The sequence below is a fragment of the Protopterus annectens genome, chromosome 7.part1 (genome assembly GCF_019279795.1).
Source record: "Protopterus annectens isolate FY-2018-M chromosome 7.part1, PAN1.0, whole genome shotgun sequence".
NCBI classification, from domain to species: Eukaryota; Metazoa; Chordata; order Ceratodontiformes; family Protopteridae; genus Protopterus; species Protopterus annectens.
The window spans coordinates 166,627,610-166,643,584 of NC_056740.1; the positions used below are offsets into that span (position 1 = coordinate 166,627,610).

Genomic DNA, 15,975 nt, shown 5'->3' on the forward strand with positions numbered 1-15,975 from the left:
TTTCCATTTTTATGTCCTGCAACAGGTTGACTGTGTTAATTGTATTAATGGATATAACAACATTTTAGAAGTCAGGGAACTCAAATGGCAAGTTCTCCTATGGGCAGACAAGTTCCCTGGCTTAAATGAAATGGTGAATGTGAAATCTTTACTTAAATTTATTGAAATGACTTTTTAAACATGTTTTATGTGTTAAACATTTTTTGTGTGTCTAACTTTAAATCAGTTGTTTCAATGATGGTTCAGGTTATGTAATTATTTACTTATTAATCATTAGTCATTCATTGTTTTGGGTTGATTGGAGTAATTTTAGAGGGATATTTAAATTTGTAATGCCAGAATTGAATGCATTTCTGTTAAGTTCCGAAGTTCCAGTGTTTAAAATAAATGGAATGAAAGCAATAAAGAAGTTTCAGTTCTTTCTACGTTGTTTTCCGGTAGTACTTGTTATCTTTTCAGTGACGTTTGAAGCCATGCTACAAGGTTTCAGTTTTGTTTGCTTAACTATACCTTGGGTTTATCGCATTTTTTTGTTTATGAGTCTCTTTTACTGAAAGTGATGGCTTCTTTGAGTTCTTGTTTCCCTTCCACGGAGAACCATATGAATGAAGCTGTTATGGATGTGAGTTTGTACTCTATTCCTCATAAACTGCAGGTGTTAAGCCAGACATTTTCTAACATTATGGGGCAAATGCAAACTGCACTGTGAAGTTTAAATTGTAATGGTAATGGAATTGGTGGTCGGTCTAGGATTGATGGACATTCTGATTCCCCTGCCTCTTCCAGTAATAATTCATGGCCAAATGATGTTACTGTTTTACCAAATTTATTACAAGGTAGCTAGGCTTTTATTAAAAGACTGGTGAAATCTCCAGAAGTTAGTCCTTTTTCCAGCAGTGGATGTTGTGTTAGCAATGCAGTGTTTTGTTGAAAACAAAGGAAATCAACTTAACAGTAAGTCTGTGATCTTTGATCTCGATAAGAAACTAATTAAATATATATCATTAGACTATGATGTATTTTACATAAAAATATGCCTAATGCTTAAGCAAGTTCCGCAGGGACTAAGAGTATACAACTTCTCAAATGGAATTCGTTACAATGATGACATTTATAAAGATTTAGTTCAGTTGTATAACACTAGACTTGAATTGCTTAGCCTTTTGATTAAGCATAACAGCCTTCAGTTACAGGCTGTTAAGAAATTAATAAGCTAAGTGAGGGCATCATTAAACATAATTTCTTTGGAAATTTTAAGACTTGATATGAACGCATGTCAATTAAAACAGAGCGACATTTGATGACTTTGGTGGCCAAAAAGAATAAAAGTTAGGGATCCTTGGACTTGTGCCAACAATAAAGCCTTTCCTATTTGTTCAAGTGATGTGACTTCTATTAGGTTCATAGGTTCATACTAGGCTATCTGCCCTAGGGCATTTATAAGCCTAGCCAGAATGTGTTTGGCTTTCGCCACCCATTTTAAATTTATTTTGCTATGCCCTTTTTCGAGGTTAGTATACTGTGCCTCTGTCTAACAGTGACACAGAAGTGATACCCGGGGTAAACCTACGATCTCCCATCCACTCATCAAGATTCCTCTTGAAGAGAGTCAATGAGGGACTCTGCCTAACCTGGACTGGGATTTTATTCCAGAGTGAAGGGAGCCTCTGGGTTATGAATCTGTCCCTCCAGCATGTCCTATTTATTTCAGTGCTGAGGTTCAAGTCTCTCGAGTGCATAGCTCGATGGGATTTGGATTTTCTGAGGTGCAGCATGTCCATTAATTCCGGGTTGGACATGGCTTTATACGTCAGGCACAGATCGCCTCTGAACAGGCGTTATGCCACTGAGTAGAGCTGGAGTTTCTTTAACCGGGCAGCATATGGCATCTGTTTGAGCCCTTTGATCCTCTTGGTGAGGTACTTTTGGGGTCTTTCCAGTTGCTGCAGGTGTCTGTTAAGGTACATCCCAAAAGGGCATTGTACTCAACTGTGGGCCTGATGAGGGATGAGTAGAGGCACGATGGCGTCCCTGATCTAGATGTGAATCCCTTCATGATTAGGTGGGCTATATAAAATGTTTTTCTAACCACTTTGGCCATGTGGTTGTCAAATGAGAGATTGCTATCAACTTGGGTCCCCAGGTCCCTAATTACTTCTTCTGTACTTAATGGATTACCACCTATGTGGTAATTTGTGGGCACTTTGTTTTTGCCAAAGGGGATGACTATACACTTTTGACATTTAGCTTGAGGCCATGGCTCTGGCACCAGTTGTCTGTTTCTATGAGGCCCTTTTGGAGGATGCTTGTGTCGACTGGAGAGTCGATTATGGCACCCAGTTTGCAGTCATCTGCGAACTTGGTCAGCCACAGTCCTTCCGTGTTGGCCTGTACCTCCGAGAAATATATACCGAACAAGAGGTCCCAGGACTGAGCCTTGTGGGACACCACTTGTAACTGGTTTGGAGTCTGACATGGCTCCAGCAATTCTAACCATGTGGGTTCTGTCCTTGAGCCAGTTTGCAATCCATCTAGTGACATAGGGGTTTATATTTAAGCTGGTGAGCTTATCTATAATGCCCGAGTGGGGTATTGTATCGAAGGCTTTGCGAGGTCCAGGTAGGCTGTGTGGACCACCTTCCCTCGTCAATGGCCTTGGTGACTGTTTCAAAGAAATCAACCAGGTTTAAGAGGCAGGATCTGCCCTTAACAAAGCCGAACTGGGTAGGATCCAGTGTTTGTAGGTCCCCAATATCTTTATTTATGAGGTCCATGATGATCCTTTCCATAGCTTTGCAGACAAAGCTAGTCAGGCTTATGGGGCGATAGTTTCCAGGATCCGTTGAGGCACCACCTTTATGGAGAGGGACCACTGTTGCTGTACGCCACTCTTTGGGCACATATCCTGTAGTAAGGCTGAGATTGAACAGTAGTTTTATGTTTGGGTTTAGCTCTTCTTGGAGTTCATGTAGGACGCAGCCCAGGACACCATCTGGTCCCATTGATGCTGTGTTTTTTGCTTTGGAGAGGGTGGCTCTTACCTGAGCATTTGAGATGTCAGGGGGGCAGCTCTCTGCTGGGATAGATATTTGCCCTTTTGGTGGGGAGGGGGGGGAGAAGTTTGCGCTGAACCTGTCAGCTAGGATGTTGACAATGTCTGTGGGTTCGATGTATGTTTTGTCATTTTGGACTAATTCTGAGCATATCTGGGAATTACCACCCAGGTTCCTAACATAACTAAAGAAAGCCTCTATTGCTGCATATGCTTCCACAAACAATACTAATGATACTTCCTTGGGTAACAGTGCTGGCCAACTTGATGATTTTAATACCACCAGTGATAATGCCTAAAATAGAAGTAGCACCAATGGTTTACAAGAAAGTACCATCGAAGAAATTATTGGTGACCAGAGTCAAGAAGGGGCAGGTGGCACTAGTAATGTAATTTCCTCACCATTTGTTTTTGGTTGGGCAACATGCAGGAGATAGAATGTGTGTGTGTGTATATATGTATATATATATATATATATATATATATATATATATATATATATATATATATATATATATATATATGTGTGTGTGTGTGTGTGTGTGTGTGTGTGTATATGTATGTATTCACTTTAACTGTTAATGAACAAAAGGGGATGTATAATAGGACATAGTGTAAACATCTATGTTATATGAAAGCAGATAAAGGCTGTGGCCTGGTTATAATGGAACATACCAGACATAAAAACTGAAATGTAAAAAATGTTAAATTGTGAAAAGTATAAAAAATAAGTAGGGACTATGTCAGGAAATGTTTTATGGATTTAGATGCAAGTATTTTTGAGTTATTTAATCAAAGATATGTAAACTGGGATGTATATTCTTTTTTTAAATGTGGAACAACCTGAATTAGGTAAATTGTTTGGAATCCCTAAGATTCATAAGAGTGTGATGTGCCCACCTTTTCGGCCAGTGGTGACTTGCCCGAGAATTAAAAGTGTAATGATTTCAAGCTGTTTGGATAGTATTTTGAATCCAGTGGTACAGAAAAGTAAGGTTTTTAATGACTCTTGGTCCTTAATTGACTGTTTTAAGAAGCTACAAGTTTATACGAGATGAAAATTTCATTGGTATCATCAACATACTTTCTTCATATACAAGTACTAACTAAGAAGGCGGCTTAGAGTATGTTAAATTTTATGTAGATGAAATAGAGAAATTTGATCAAGTCAATACAAATGTAGCAAATATGTTAATGGATTTAGTGTTGAAGAACAATTTTTTTTTATTTTTGATCAGGGGATTTATCAGCAGACCACTGGCATTGTGATGGGGGCAAAAGTTGCCCCTTCATTTGCTAATTTAGTTTTATGTTGGTGGGAGTCAAGTGTTTTAGTGAATCTTCCTTTATTTAAATATCTTAGGTTTCATAAACAATATATAGATGATTTAATATTTATTTGGAGGGGGAGTAATGTAACTTTTGACATTTTTGTTAAAGAAGTTAATGATAGTATTTCTTGGTTAAGTTTCACTGTCAGTGATAAAGGCCAGAATGTGAAGTTTTTAGATGTTTATATCAGGATGGATACAGTAAGTCATAGGCTTAAAACTTCCATCTGTAGAAAAGACACTTCCAAGAACAATTATTTACATTTTTAGTCATCACCCCAGATTTCTGAAGTTGAATATTTTTAGGGGTCAGTTAATTTGAGCAAGTCGGATTGTCAGTGATGATATGTTTTTGAAGGAAGTACAGTTCATCAGGGAGTTATTTTTAGATAGAAGCTATCCAGCAGTTAATCTGGCCAAGATTGAAGATGAAGTGATAAAAGATCACTGTACCCCCCCCCCTCCATTTTCAGTAAAAAGGTTCACTTTAACAATAGGAAAAACAGAGAGGAATGTTCCACGATAGTAAAGGATAATTATCTTGTATTCGCAGTTGCTATGACTGTGAATAGTCAAAAAATTATGAGTATTATTAGAACTAACTGGAACATATTAGGAAATAGAGAGTTATCTAAGTTTGCCAGAGAAGTCCCTAACTTTGTTTATAAAAACAAAGTGCATTATTATTAAAAACATTATAAGTAGTAGATCTAGTAATAGAAAGGAAAAGGTTTGGTAAGACAAGTGGCACATGTGGGTGTACCAACTGGAAACAAATTAGGTTTATTTGTAATACAAGTGAAGCAGCATTCTGCATGTTAAATTTAGATTTATGGCTACTAATAGGTATGACTCCCATAGTCAAGGTATAGTATATTTAGCCACCTGCAGTTCTTGTCCATGCTATTTTGTAGGGAAGAGTGTCAGGGAACATAGATGTAGAATTAGAGAACAAATGAAACTGTTAAAGAACATGATTTTAAAAAACGCATTGGCTAAATACAGTTTGATGTATGATAATTCTAGGAATTTCCATTTTTTTTTGTCTTGGAACAGGTTGACTATGTTAATTGTAGAAGTCAGGGAACTCAAATGGCAAGTTCTGCTATGGGCAGACAAATTCCCTAAATTAAATGAAATGGTTAATGTGAAATGTTTGCTTAAATTAAAGTTATTGAAATGACTTTTTAAGGATTTTTTGTGTGTTAAACATTTCTTGTGTATTTAACTTTAAATTAGTTGTTACAATGATGGTTTAGGTCACGTAATTATTTATTTAATTATTAATCATTAGTCATCCATTGGCTTGGTTTGATTGATGTCATTTTAGAGGGGTATTTAAATAAGTTTTTATTTTTTGACATAGGACGATGTCCTTCAAGGATGCATCTGCAGTCCTTACAAATGGGTTGTCCTGTCGTCAGGCAGCCATTCGGTTGGCTGGATTCCAAAGTCTGGGTCTGGCCTCGGCTGGTGTCGCACTTCACCCGACGTCATAGCTGCAGTTATTCGGGTATAAAGGCATCAGCCGACGCCATTTTCCTCAGTCTTTCTTGCCGCGTGGCGCCCGAAGCAGAAGCTGTTCGCAAGTGCCGGTCGGTCAGATCCAGAGATTACTACTACCGAATACTACTTCGAAGACTTCTAAAAAGCTAAGTACCCCGTTGGGGACTCTTTCTTGCCTCAGCCGATGTCAGAGAAAGTGAATAACTGTTTATCTTGTGGGAAACAAACACCTCATAAAGATTTCCACTCCTACTGTATACATTGTTTAGGCCCAGACCACGACGTAGCAGCTTGTCTAGCCTGTGCTTCTTTTAACCGACGGACGCTTAGACGTCGGTCAGAGTTTGCTGAACAAATTTTCGGCTCTGATTTTGCCTACATTATGCCGTCGGATCCTCCGACTACACAAATTTCCAAAAAACGAAAAGAAAAGGACCGACACTTGCGGTCCGCGGCCTCGGCCGAAACTGCGATTAAGCAAACCGCGAGTGTCTCGGTTTCGGCTGAAACCGAGCAAGCGGTTCTATCTCCAGCCGAAACCATGCCTTCTACCGAGGCCTCCTCTAACCTGGTAGAATCGGCTTCTGAAATCCAGCCTTCTGTTGCGGTTTCTCAGGAATTATCAGACACAATTCCCCTGGATATTTCAACCCCTGCACGTGGAGCTGCTAGGCCTCCTGCAGCCATGTCTATTAAGGCCTTTGCCAGGGCTAAAGCAGCCAAAGCTTCAAAAACTGTGCCTGCCAAACCCCCCTCACACAGGCCCAGCACTAGCTCTCATATGCTTTCTTTGGCTGAGGATTTAATTTCTTTAATTCGTGGATCCCAGCCTCATCCAGACAGGTCCTCTCTCCCACCTCCAGAAAAGAGACCTAGAGCAGAGCCCCCTGAACCAGTACCCACTGATGGTTCCTCTGATGAATCAGAACATACAGACCCTCCTGAGGCTCCTTATTCTCCTTACGAAGATTCTGATGCTGAAGAGTCCATTCCTTCAGCCTCTCCACCTGAGGAATTCTCCTTTGGGGAAACCTTGCATGCTATGAGGGAACATTTTCAGTGGCAGGGCCAAGATTTCTCAGACTCCAGAAAAAGGCTTAGAACCTTTCTACATTTGCCACAACATAGGCCTTTAGCTATACCTCCAGTTCTTTCTGTTGTAGATGATGCATTTAATGATGCTTGCACTGCTCCTGATTCATTACCTCCGGCTCCTGCTAAGCCAGATAGGTTCTACAGGGTCCCGGACACTCATCACCATTTATACAAGGCTCCTTTTGCAGATCCAGAGACTATCTCCCAGGGCCCTAAAGCTGTAGCTGCTACTTCTACTAAAAATCCCCTCCCCTCTGAAAGGGAATCCAGGTCCTTAGAGAGATGGGGTAAAAGTTTACACTTCTGCTACCTTGTCAGCTAGGGCTTTGAACTGCCAATTTCATATGATTCAATATCAAGAGTTTATGCTTGACCAGTTAACTAAAAAGCTTTCCTCTGAAGAATCTTTAGATAAAAAATATGTTCAGGAAATGGTACATAACATACAGCAGGTTAGTAACCATTCTTTAAAATGTGGCTATGATGCACTGGAGGCTTCCTTTAGATCAACCATGACTGGCACAGTTATCAGGAGACATGCATGGTTGAAAGAACAGGCATTACCAGACCATGTCAAATCAAAGCTTTTGGATGCACCCATGGACAAGGTCAATTTATTTGGTTCCCCTACTCAGCAGGTACTAAAAAAGATGGAAGAGAAGGCGAAATCTGTACAAACGGTGAAAGATTTTTTACAGGTTCAACCTCCAAGGTTTAGCAGGAACTGGCCCTCCAAGAATTGGTCCTTTCCGGACTCCTCTAAGGCTCAGAGAGGCAGGAATAGGCGTTCAAGAGGCAGAAACCAATCCAGGGGTGCCTACAGGGGACGCCAATGGCAAGGTAACAACCAGCGAGGCACGGACAGCCACCACCACTACAACAACTCAATCACAGTGACTTGACAGTGGCACCGCCTACCAGGGAACAACTAGAAGCACCCTTAGGCGGAAAACTAACCTTATTTTCAAAAAACTGGCATTGCATCACAAGGGAAAAATGGATTTTGCAAACTATAGACCAAAGTTACAGGTTCCATTTCCATACTCTACCAGAGAAGAGAGGAATGCCAAACCTACCACCTACTCAAAGGACAGAAGCTCTAAAGCAAATATCTCAGCTATTAAGAATGAGAGCTGTGGAAAAGGTACCATCTATGGAGCAAGGAAAGGGATTTTACTCCAGACTCTTCCTGGTACCAAGAAAAGAAAACAAATGGAGACCCATTCTAGACTTGTCCGCTTTAAACACATTCCTTATTGTTCCAAAATTCAAAATGCTGACCCTACAGCAGCTTCTTCCCATGCTGGGCAAGGAGTCTTGGCTGGTAACTCTAGATCTCAAGGAGGCATACCTGCACGTCCCCATAAGACCAATTTGCAGAAGATACCTCAGATTTCTTGCAGGATCAGAGCATTATCAATTTTCAGCATTGCCCTTTGGCTTATCTACTGCCCAGAGTGTTCACGAAATGCCTGGCATCAGTAATTGCTCATTGCAGACTTCAGGGAATCCAAATTTATCCCTACCTGGACGACTGCCTGATACAAGCGGACAACAAAAACAAGCTAACAGAAGACTTACAAAGAGTCATTTACCTGCTGCAAGCCTTGGGATATACAGTCAATATAAAAAAGTCAAGGCTGATTCCATCCCAAAGAATAACCTTTCTGGGGGCAGAGCTGGACACATCAAAACAAATGGCATTCCTAACTGCAGAAAAGAAAGAGCAACTACCTCTCTACTTCTTGGCATTAACAAAGCAGAACCACCTAACTGCAAGAAAAGTATTGCAAGCTCTAGGCTTCATGGCATCCTGCATAATTCTGGTCCCTCATGCCAGACTGCATATGAGAAAGCTACAGTGGTACCTAAAGAATTTGTGGTCCCAACACAAGCACAGCCTAGAAACCGAAATCCCAATAATCCCATGCCTGAAACAAGAGTTCCTATGGTGGGCTCAGGCCTGTCAATCAAACACAGGATTGCCCTTCTGCAACAGCCAACCAAGCCAAACCATCACGACAGATGCCTCAGACCTCGGTTGGGGGGCACACATGCTGGACAAGTGCATACAAGGCTTATGGACTCAAGACCAGCTGCGCCTACACATAAATCTAAAGGAAATGCTGGCAGTAAAATTGGCAATCCAGTCATTCAGACCATTTCTCCAAGAAGGTCAGTTGATGATAAGGACAGACAACACCACAGTTATGTGGTACATCAACAAACAGGGAGGCACCCATTCATATCCTCTGTGCCGGCTGGCACTGGACCTATGGGATGTGGCCCTGAGCTACAACATCCAGTTACAAGCAATTTTTGTACCGGGAAAAGAAAACATTCTAGCAGACATATTAAGCAGAACAACCACAGATGCCCACGAATGGATGCTTCATCCGGACATCTTCAAAGCCATCACAAGGGAATGGGGATTACCACAAATAGACTTGTTTGCATCCCCATTCAGTCACCAGCTAAAGAAATTCTGCACAAGGACGTACCACCCACTTGCTTGGAAGGTGGACTCCCTATCTTTCAGTTGGAAAAACCTGACAGCATACACATTCCCACCACTTCCTTTGATGCACAAGGTGCTTCTGAAGATCAAAGAGGACCGTCCATGGATCATTCTGATAGCTCCAGACTGCCCAAGACAACATTGGTACCCATTGCTGAGGAGCATGTCTCGGGAACAAATATGGACACTACCCCTGATCCCATTACTGTTAACACAGAACAACTACAACATCCTGCATCCAAACCTGAAAACTCTGCAGCTAACTGCCTGGAACATTACATAACAGCAATTAACCCAAATTTATCTCAAAGGGTTAAAGACATAATCCTGGAGGCTCGCAGACCTTCAACACGAAAGAATTATGCAGCAAAATGGAAAAGAGATCTCATTTGGAGTACTGCAAAGGGAGAAGATGTGACTCTGGTAAACATGGCCAACATCCTGGAGTACTTGGCAGAGCTCTTCCACACAGGCGTGTCCTATTCTTCCATCAAGATACATGCATCAGCTATTTCAGCAGAATACAGCTTGGATCCTCCTGTCTTCTCTCATCCCCTGCTCAGACAGTTTCTGAAAGGAATTAAAAATGTAAAACCTCCCAGGAAATCACCATTGCCAGCATGGGACTTGAACTTTGTGCTAGAAAAATTGACACTTCCTCCTTTCGAGACAGCAGCAACAGCAGAATTACAATACTTATCCTGGAAGACTGCTTTCCTGCTGGCAATAACTTCAGCAAGAAGGGTCTCTGAACTACAGGCATTAATGGCAGTGCAACCCTTCCTGATCTTCCATCAAGATAGAGTGTCCATGAGAACAAATCCTACATTTATGCCTAAGGTGGTATCCAGAGTGTCATTAAATCAGGCTATCCACCTACCTACATTCTTCCCAAACCCACAGAATAGGGGAGAAAGACTTTTGCATACCTTGGATGTACACAGACAATTACGCTACTACCTGGACAGGACTAAGTCCAATAGAAAAACTGACCAGCTTCTGGTAGCATATGCCACAGGAAAGGAAGGAAAACCAATTTCAAAACAGACAATCTCCAAATGGATAGGAAATTGCATTAGATTTTGTTACTCCTACCATGGAAAGAAAACTCCAGAGAACATCAGGCCTCACTCCACAAGGGCTACAGCCACTACCACAGCTTTCTTACGAGGAGTGGCTACCAAGGACATTATAGAGGCTGCTACTTGGACCTCCGTGCATACATTTGCCAAGCATTACAATTTACCTTTATACTCTAGATCCCGAGCAGGTTTTGCCACTGCTGTTTTGCAAGGGATCCTAGCTACACCATAATCTCTACTCTTTCCTCCTTCCCTTGTTTAGCTGTGGTATTCTACCCATTTGTAAGGACTGCAGATGCATCCTTGAAGGACATAGTACAGTTTTGTACCTACCATAAATGTAGATGTCCGATAGGAATGCATCTGCAGTCAGGATTACCCACCCACCTTCCCCTCTGAGGTACTCCTAGGGTATTTGCCAGCCTTCAGCCAGCTTGGGGGATCTATTATGGTGTATTTGTTTGTATATATGTACATACATGCTTATTTTTTGTGTTTGCTCTCTCCTATTTGGAATCATTGGCATTTATCCAAATTTAGCCTTCCATGAGGGCACCTGGCATCTGGGGCAAGAAACACTGAGGAAAATGGCATCGGCTGATGCCTTTATACCCGAATAACTGCAGCTATGACGTCGGGTGAAGTGCGACACCAGCCGAGGCCAGACCCAGACTTTGGAATCCGGCCAACCGAAGAGCTGCCTGACGACAGGACAACCCATTTGTAAGGACTGCAGATGCATCTACATTTATGGTAGGTACAAAACTGTACTTTTTTAAGTTTGCTACTTTTACTACCATTTTCTGATTTTTTTCTGCTTTTTAATATATACTGATTAACTAAACATACAGGAATTAAAGAACTTCCACACAGAGATGTTTCTTACACTGTTTTGTTTTGGACCCACTATACTTTTATAGTGGGTTGTTTGAGACCTAAGGGATACCACGGAAATTACTTGTTTCTTAAATTTGTAATGGATGGACTGAATGCATTTCTGATGAAGTTCCGGTGGTTAAAATAAATGGAATGAAAGAGCTAAAGAAGTTTGTTCTTTTTTCTACATTGTTTTCTGGTGGTACTTATCTTTTCAGTGACTTTTGAAGCTGTGCTGCAAGGTTGCAGTTTTGTAAAGATATATACATACACATACATATAACAGAGAGAGAGAGAGAGATCATACACACATGCACACACACTCTATGAAAACAGCAAATTTCTTTTAAAGTTAGCCCTTCTATATAAAAAGCCTTCCATTAGTGGGATTGCATTGAGTAAACTAACCACAAATAGATGGTAAGGACATCTTGAAACATCACGGATTACTGTAAGTATGTAAATTTATGTGTGATACTGTATTTATTTATACAGTATGTTGTGTATGTACAGACTTAAGTAAGTAGACACATCCATCAGGTGTTAACTGTACTTAGTATGTAATGCCTTTAACAGTACCATCCTGGACATGACTAAAGGTAGCAAATTATTGTGTATAGTAATACCTTAACATTTTGCAGAACAAAAATTTTAAAAAGTAACGTGAATGAACAAACAAGTATTTACCGTTTTATTTTCTGAACTGACAGGCAGGAGAATTGAGTGACTTGTTTTTTTTTTTTTCATTAAAGGGCTTTGAGATATGTTGTTCAATATTTTTATATAGTTTAATGAATTTCTTTTTCAGGTTAGCACGGATATTAGTACGCCTTCCTGCACTTCGACTGATGAGTTCCAGCATCACAGAAGAGCTATTTTTTACTGGTCTTATTGGGAATGTTCCAATTGACAGTATAATCCCATACATACTCAAAATGGAATCAGCAGAGTACAACAGTCAGATCATTGGCAGCCCTGTGTAGCAGGTCAGAGAAGAGACATTCCTTGGACTTCACTTGTTTTGTTAAACAAACAAAAAAAGACGGGAATAAAATGAAAAACTGCTAAACTTTTTCAAGAGAGTTTTAAAACAGAAATGAGAAGTAGCTTTAGCAACACAAGATACTTCTCCTTCTAGACTGCTGATGTACTGTTTAATTTTAGTTGCACTTTTTCTGTCATCATTGTCTTTGTGAACAAGAAATGAAGCTGGATAACAGATTTCAGTAATTTTTTCCTCTCCACATGAGAGTTCTGCAGTAGACTTTCTTGCTTTTTGTCTTTGTAAAACTGTTCAGCTTTGAAAGAATATGGAATGAGATCACCCAATACATCAGTAGAAGGCTATTGAGTTAGATGTACTACTCTGACCACAGCTGAAGGGTGTACTACCACAATGGAAGACTTGCACAACATGTTTGCATTGCTGCCATACTTCTCAGTGCAATAGCTACTTATCCCAGATGTGGCATCAGTAGGGCATGGTTATTCATTCATAACAGTTATTTAACAAATATGTATTAATAAGGGAAAAGTTTGTTTAATTGCACCACTCATTTAGAGTGCAGTTACTGTCTCTTAATTCCACAGCCCTAATGTATCCCGTTGTGCATATCTTGGCTTTTTAAAAAAAAATAATAAATACAGCAGCATATGCAATCAATGTCTTGTGGTGTAAAATTAAATTTCATTAATGCATACTTGTTTGTAAGAGCATTATAAACATAGCAGAACACCTACTATCCAGTTATGTTGTCTTACATGCCTTTGTTTATTTTTGTAATCCATCAGTCATGGTAAGCTGTTTTTTTTTACAAGGCTTTTATTACTAAACTGTAGTACAAGTGATCTTAATTTCTTGCCACTGCATTGCAAAATGTTAATACCCATCAGCACCTCAAAACGGTAAATATGATTATATTTAAGGTGATTCTTGTTTTAAAATGAGAAGTGAGCATCTTCCTCTTTGGAAAGTTAGGGGTCATCTAGATCTTAATTACCATTTATTTTGAAAGTAGTAAAATGTTTCACCTTTGGCAACATTTCTGTCTATGCACTTAAATAACATCTGTCCATAATTTTGTTCTAGGGTATAGCAAAGAGTGTCAGGAATGCCTGAAGTGGATACATTTCAATTCAGTTTCAGAGGTTATATTTATAATTGCTGTACAGAATGACTAGTCATTTCCTTATAGTGTTACAGTTGTGGGCTTATTTGGTAAGATGTTTACTGGGGGGGGTGCAAAGGGTCACCTCCACCTTTCTGCAATAAATAAATGGAATCTCTTGGTCATGTTGTTGCAGTATGTCTGGACATAACATATTCTGTAATTTCTAAATATTTCAACTTCTACCAGACATGCAGCTATGTATCAGCCTCTGCCCTAATAGGAAGTAAAGCAGTTACTGTAACTGTGTGCATTTGTACCGTGACCTACAGAGGACTAGAAATCGTAAATCAAAAAAAAAAAAGGGGGCAAATAATGTATTAGATATTTTTTGTACATGTAGATTCACAGAAGTAAATCTAAACACTGTAATTTACTGCTTAACCCATTTAATGAAGTAGGAAATCTGTACCCTAATGAAAAGGTTACGCAGGTTGGGCAGACAAGTTCCCTGGCTTAAATGAAATGGTGAATGTGAAATGTTTACTTAAATTCAAGTTATTGAAATGACTTTTTAAACATGTTTTATGTGTTAAACATTTATTATGTCTAACTTTAAATCATTTGTTACAATGATGGTTCAGGTTATGTAATTTACTTATTAATCATTAGTCATTCATTGTTTTGGATTGATTGAAGTCATTTTAGAGGGATGTTTAAATTTGTAATGCAGAGATTGAATGCATTTCTGTTGAAGTTCCGAAGTTCAGGTGTTTAAAATAAATGGAGTGAAAGCGCTAAAGAAGTTTCAATTCTTCTTTCTGTGTTGTTTTCCGGTAGTACTTGTTATCTTTTCAGTGACTTTTGAAGCCTTGCTACAAGGTTTCAGTTTTGTTTGCTTGGCTATACCTTGGGTTTATCGGGTTTTTGGTTTGTGAGTCTCTTTTACCGAAAGTGATGGCTTCTTTGAGTTCTACTGGAGATTCGAGTTTAGAACACAGTTGTTTCCCTGCCATTGAGAACCATATGAATGAAGCTGTTATGGATTTGCATTTGTACTCTATTCCCTATAAACTGCAGGTGTTAAGCCAGACATTTTCAAACATTATGGGGCAAATGCAAACTACACTGAGAAGTTTAAATTGTAATGGTAATGGAATTGGTGGTCATTCAAGGATTGAAGGACATTCTGATTCCCCTGCCTCTTCCATTAATAATTCATGGCCAAATGATGTTATTGTTTTACCAAATTTATTTCAAGGGAGCTCGGCTTTTATTAAAAGACTGGTGAAATCTCCAGAAGTTAGTCCTTTTTCCAGCAGTGGATTTTGTGTTAGCAATGTAGTGTTTTTTTGAAAACAAAGGAAATCAACTTAACTGTAAGTATTTGATCTTTGAACTTGAAAAGAAACTAATTAAATATAAATCATTAGACTATGATGTTTTTTTTTACATAAAAAGATGCCTAAAGCATAAGGAAGTTCCACTGGGACTAAGAGTACACAACTTCCTGAATGGAATTCGTTACAGTGATGACATTTGTAAGGATTTAGTTCAGTTCTATAATAACACTAGACTTGAATTGCTAAGACTTTTGATTAAGCATAACAGCCTTCAGTTACAGGCTGTTAAGGAAGAAATTAATAAGCTTAATGAGGGCATCATTTCTTTGGAAATTTTAAGACTTGATATGAAAGCATCTCAAAACAGAGTGACATTTGGTGACTTTGGTGGCCAAAAAGAATAAAAATTAGAAAGGGATGCTTGGACTTGTGCCAACTATAAAGCCTTTCCTGTTTGTTCAAGTGATGTGACTTCTGTCGCTGCATATGCTTCCACAGACAATAGTAATGAGACTTCCTTGGGTAACAGTGCTGGCCAACTTGATGATTTTAATACCACCAATGATAATGCCTAAAATAGAAGCAGCACCAATGGTTTAAAAGAAAGTACCATCGAAGAAAGGGGCAGGTAGCACTAGTAATGCACTTTCCTCACCATTTTTTTTTTTTTTTTTTTGGTTGGACAACATGCTTGGGATACAAAATGTGCATATATATATATATACATATATATATATATATATATATATATATATATATATATATATATATATATATACATACTTTAACTGTTAATGAACAAAAGGTTTTGTATAATTGGACACAGTGTAAACATCTACGTTGTATGAAAGCAGATAAAGGTTGTGGCCTGGTTATAATGGAACATACCAGATATAAAAACTGAAATGCAAAAAATGTTAAATTGTGAAACGTATAAAAAATAAGTAGGGACTATGTCAGGAAATGTTTTATAGATTTAGATGCAACTATTTTTGAGTTATTTATTCAAAGATATGTAAACTGCGATGTATATATTTTTTTAAATGTGAAACAACCTGAATTAG

The 15,975-nt window shown here is 39.1% G+C and overlaps 1 protein-coding gene across 10 annotated transcripts in view; it reads left to right on the forward strand.

The window, feature by feature from the left end:
* NR2C2 (nuclear receptor subfamily 2 group C member 2) overlaps window positions 1-15,975 on the forward strand; it is a 1,701,781-nt gene that overhangs the window by 1,680,882 nt on the left and 4,924 nt on the right. For 9 of the 10 annotated variants that reach the window (XM_044078621.1, XM_044078615.1, XM_044078617.1 and 6 more), the window contains one exon: window positions 12,269-14,370. The exons of the other annotated variant lie outside the window; for it this stretch is intronic. In XM_044078621.1, the coding sequence (XP_043934556.1) occupies window positions 12,269-12,443 (175 nt within the window). In that variant the 3' untranslated portion in view covers window positions 12,444-14,370. Of the gene's footprint in view, window positions 1-12,268; window positions 14,371-15,975 lie in introns of those variants that run through there. 10 annotated transcript variants of the gene reach the window in all.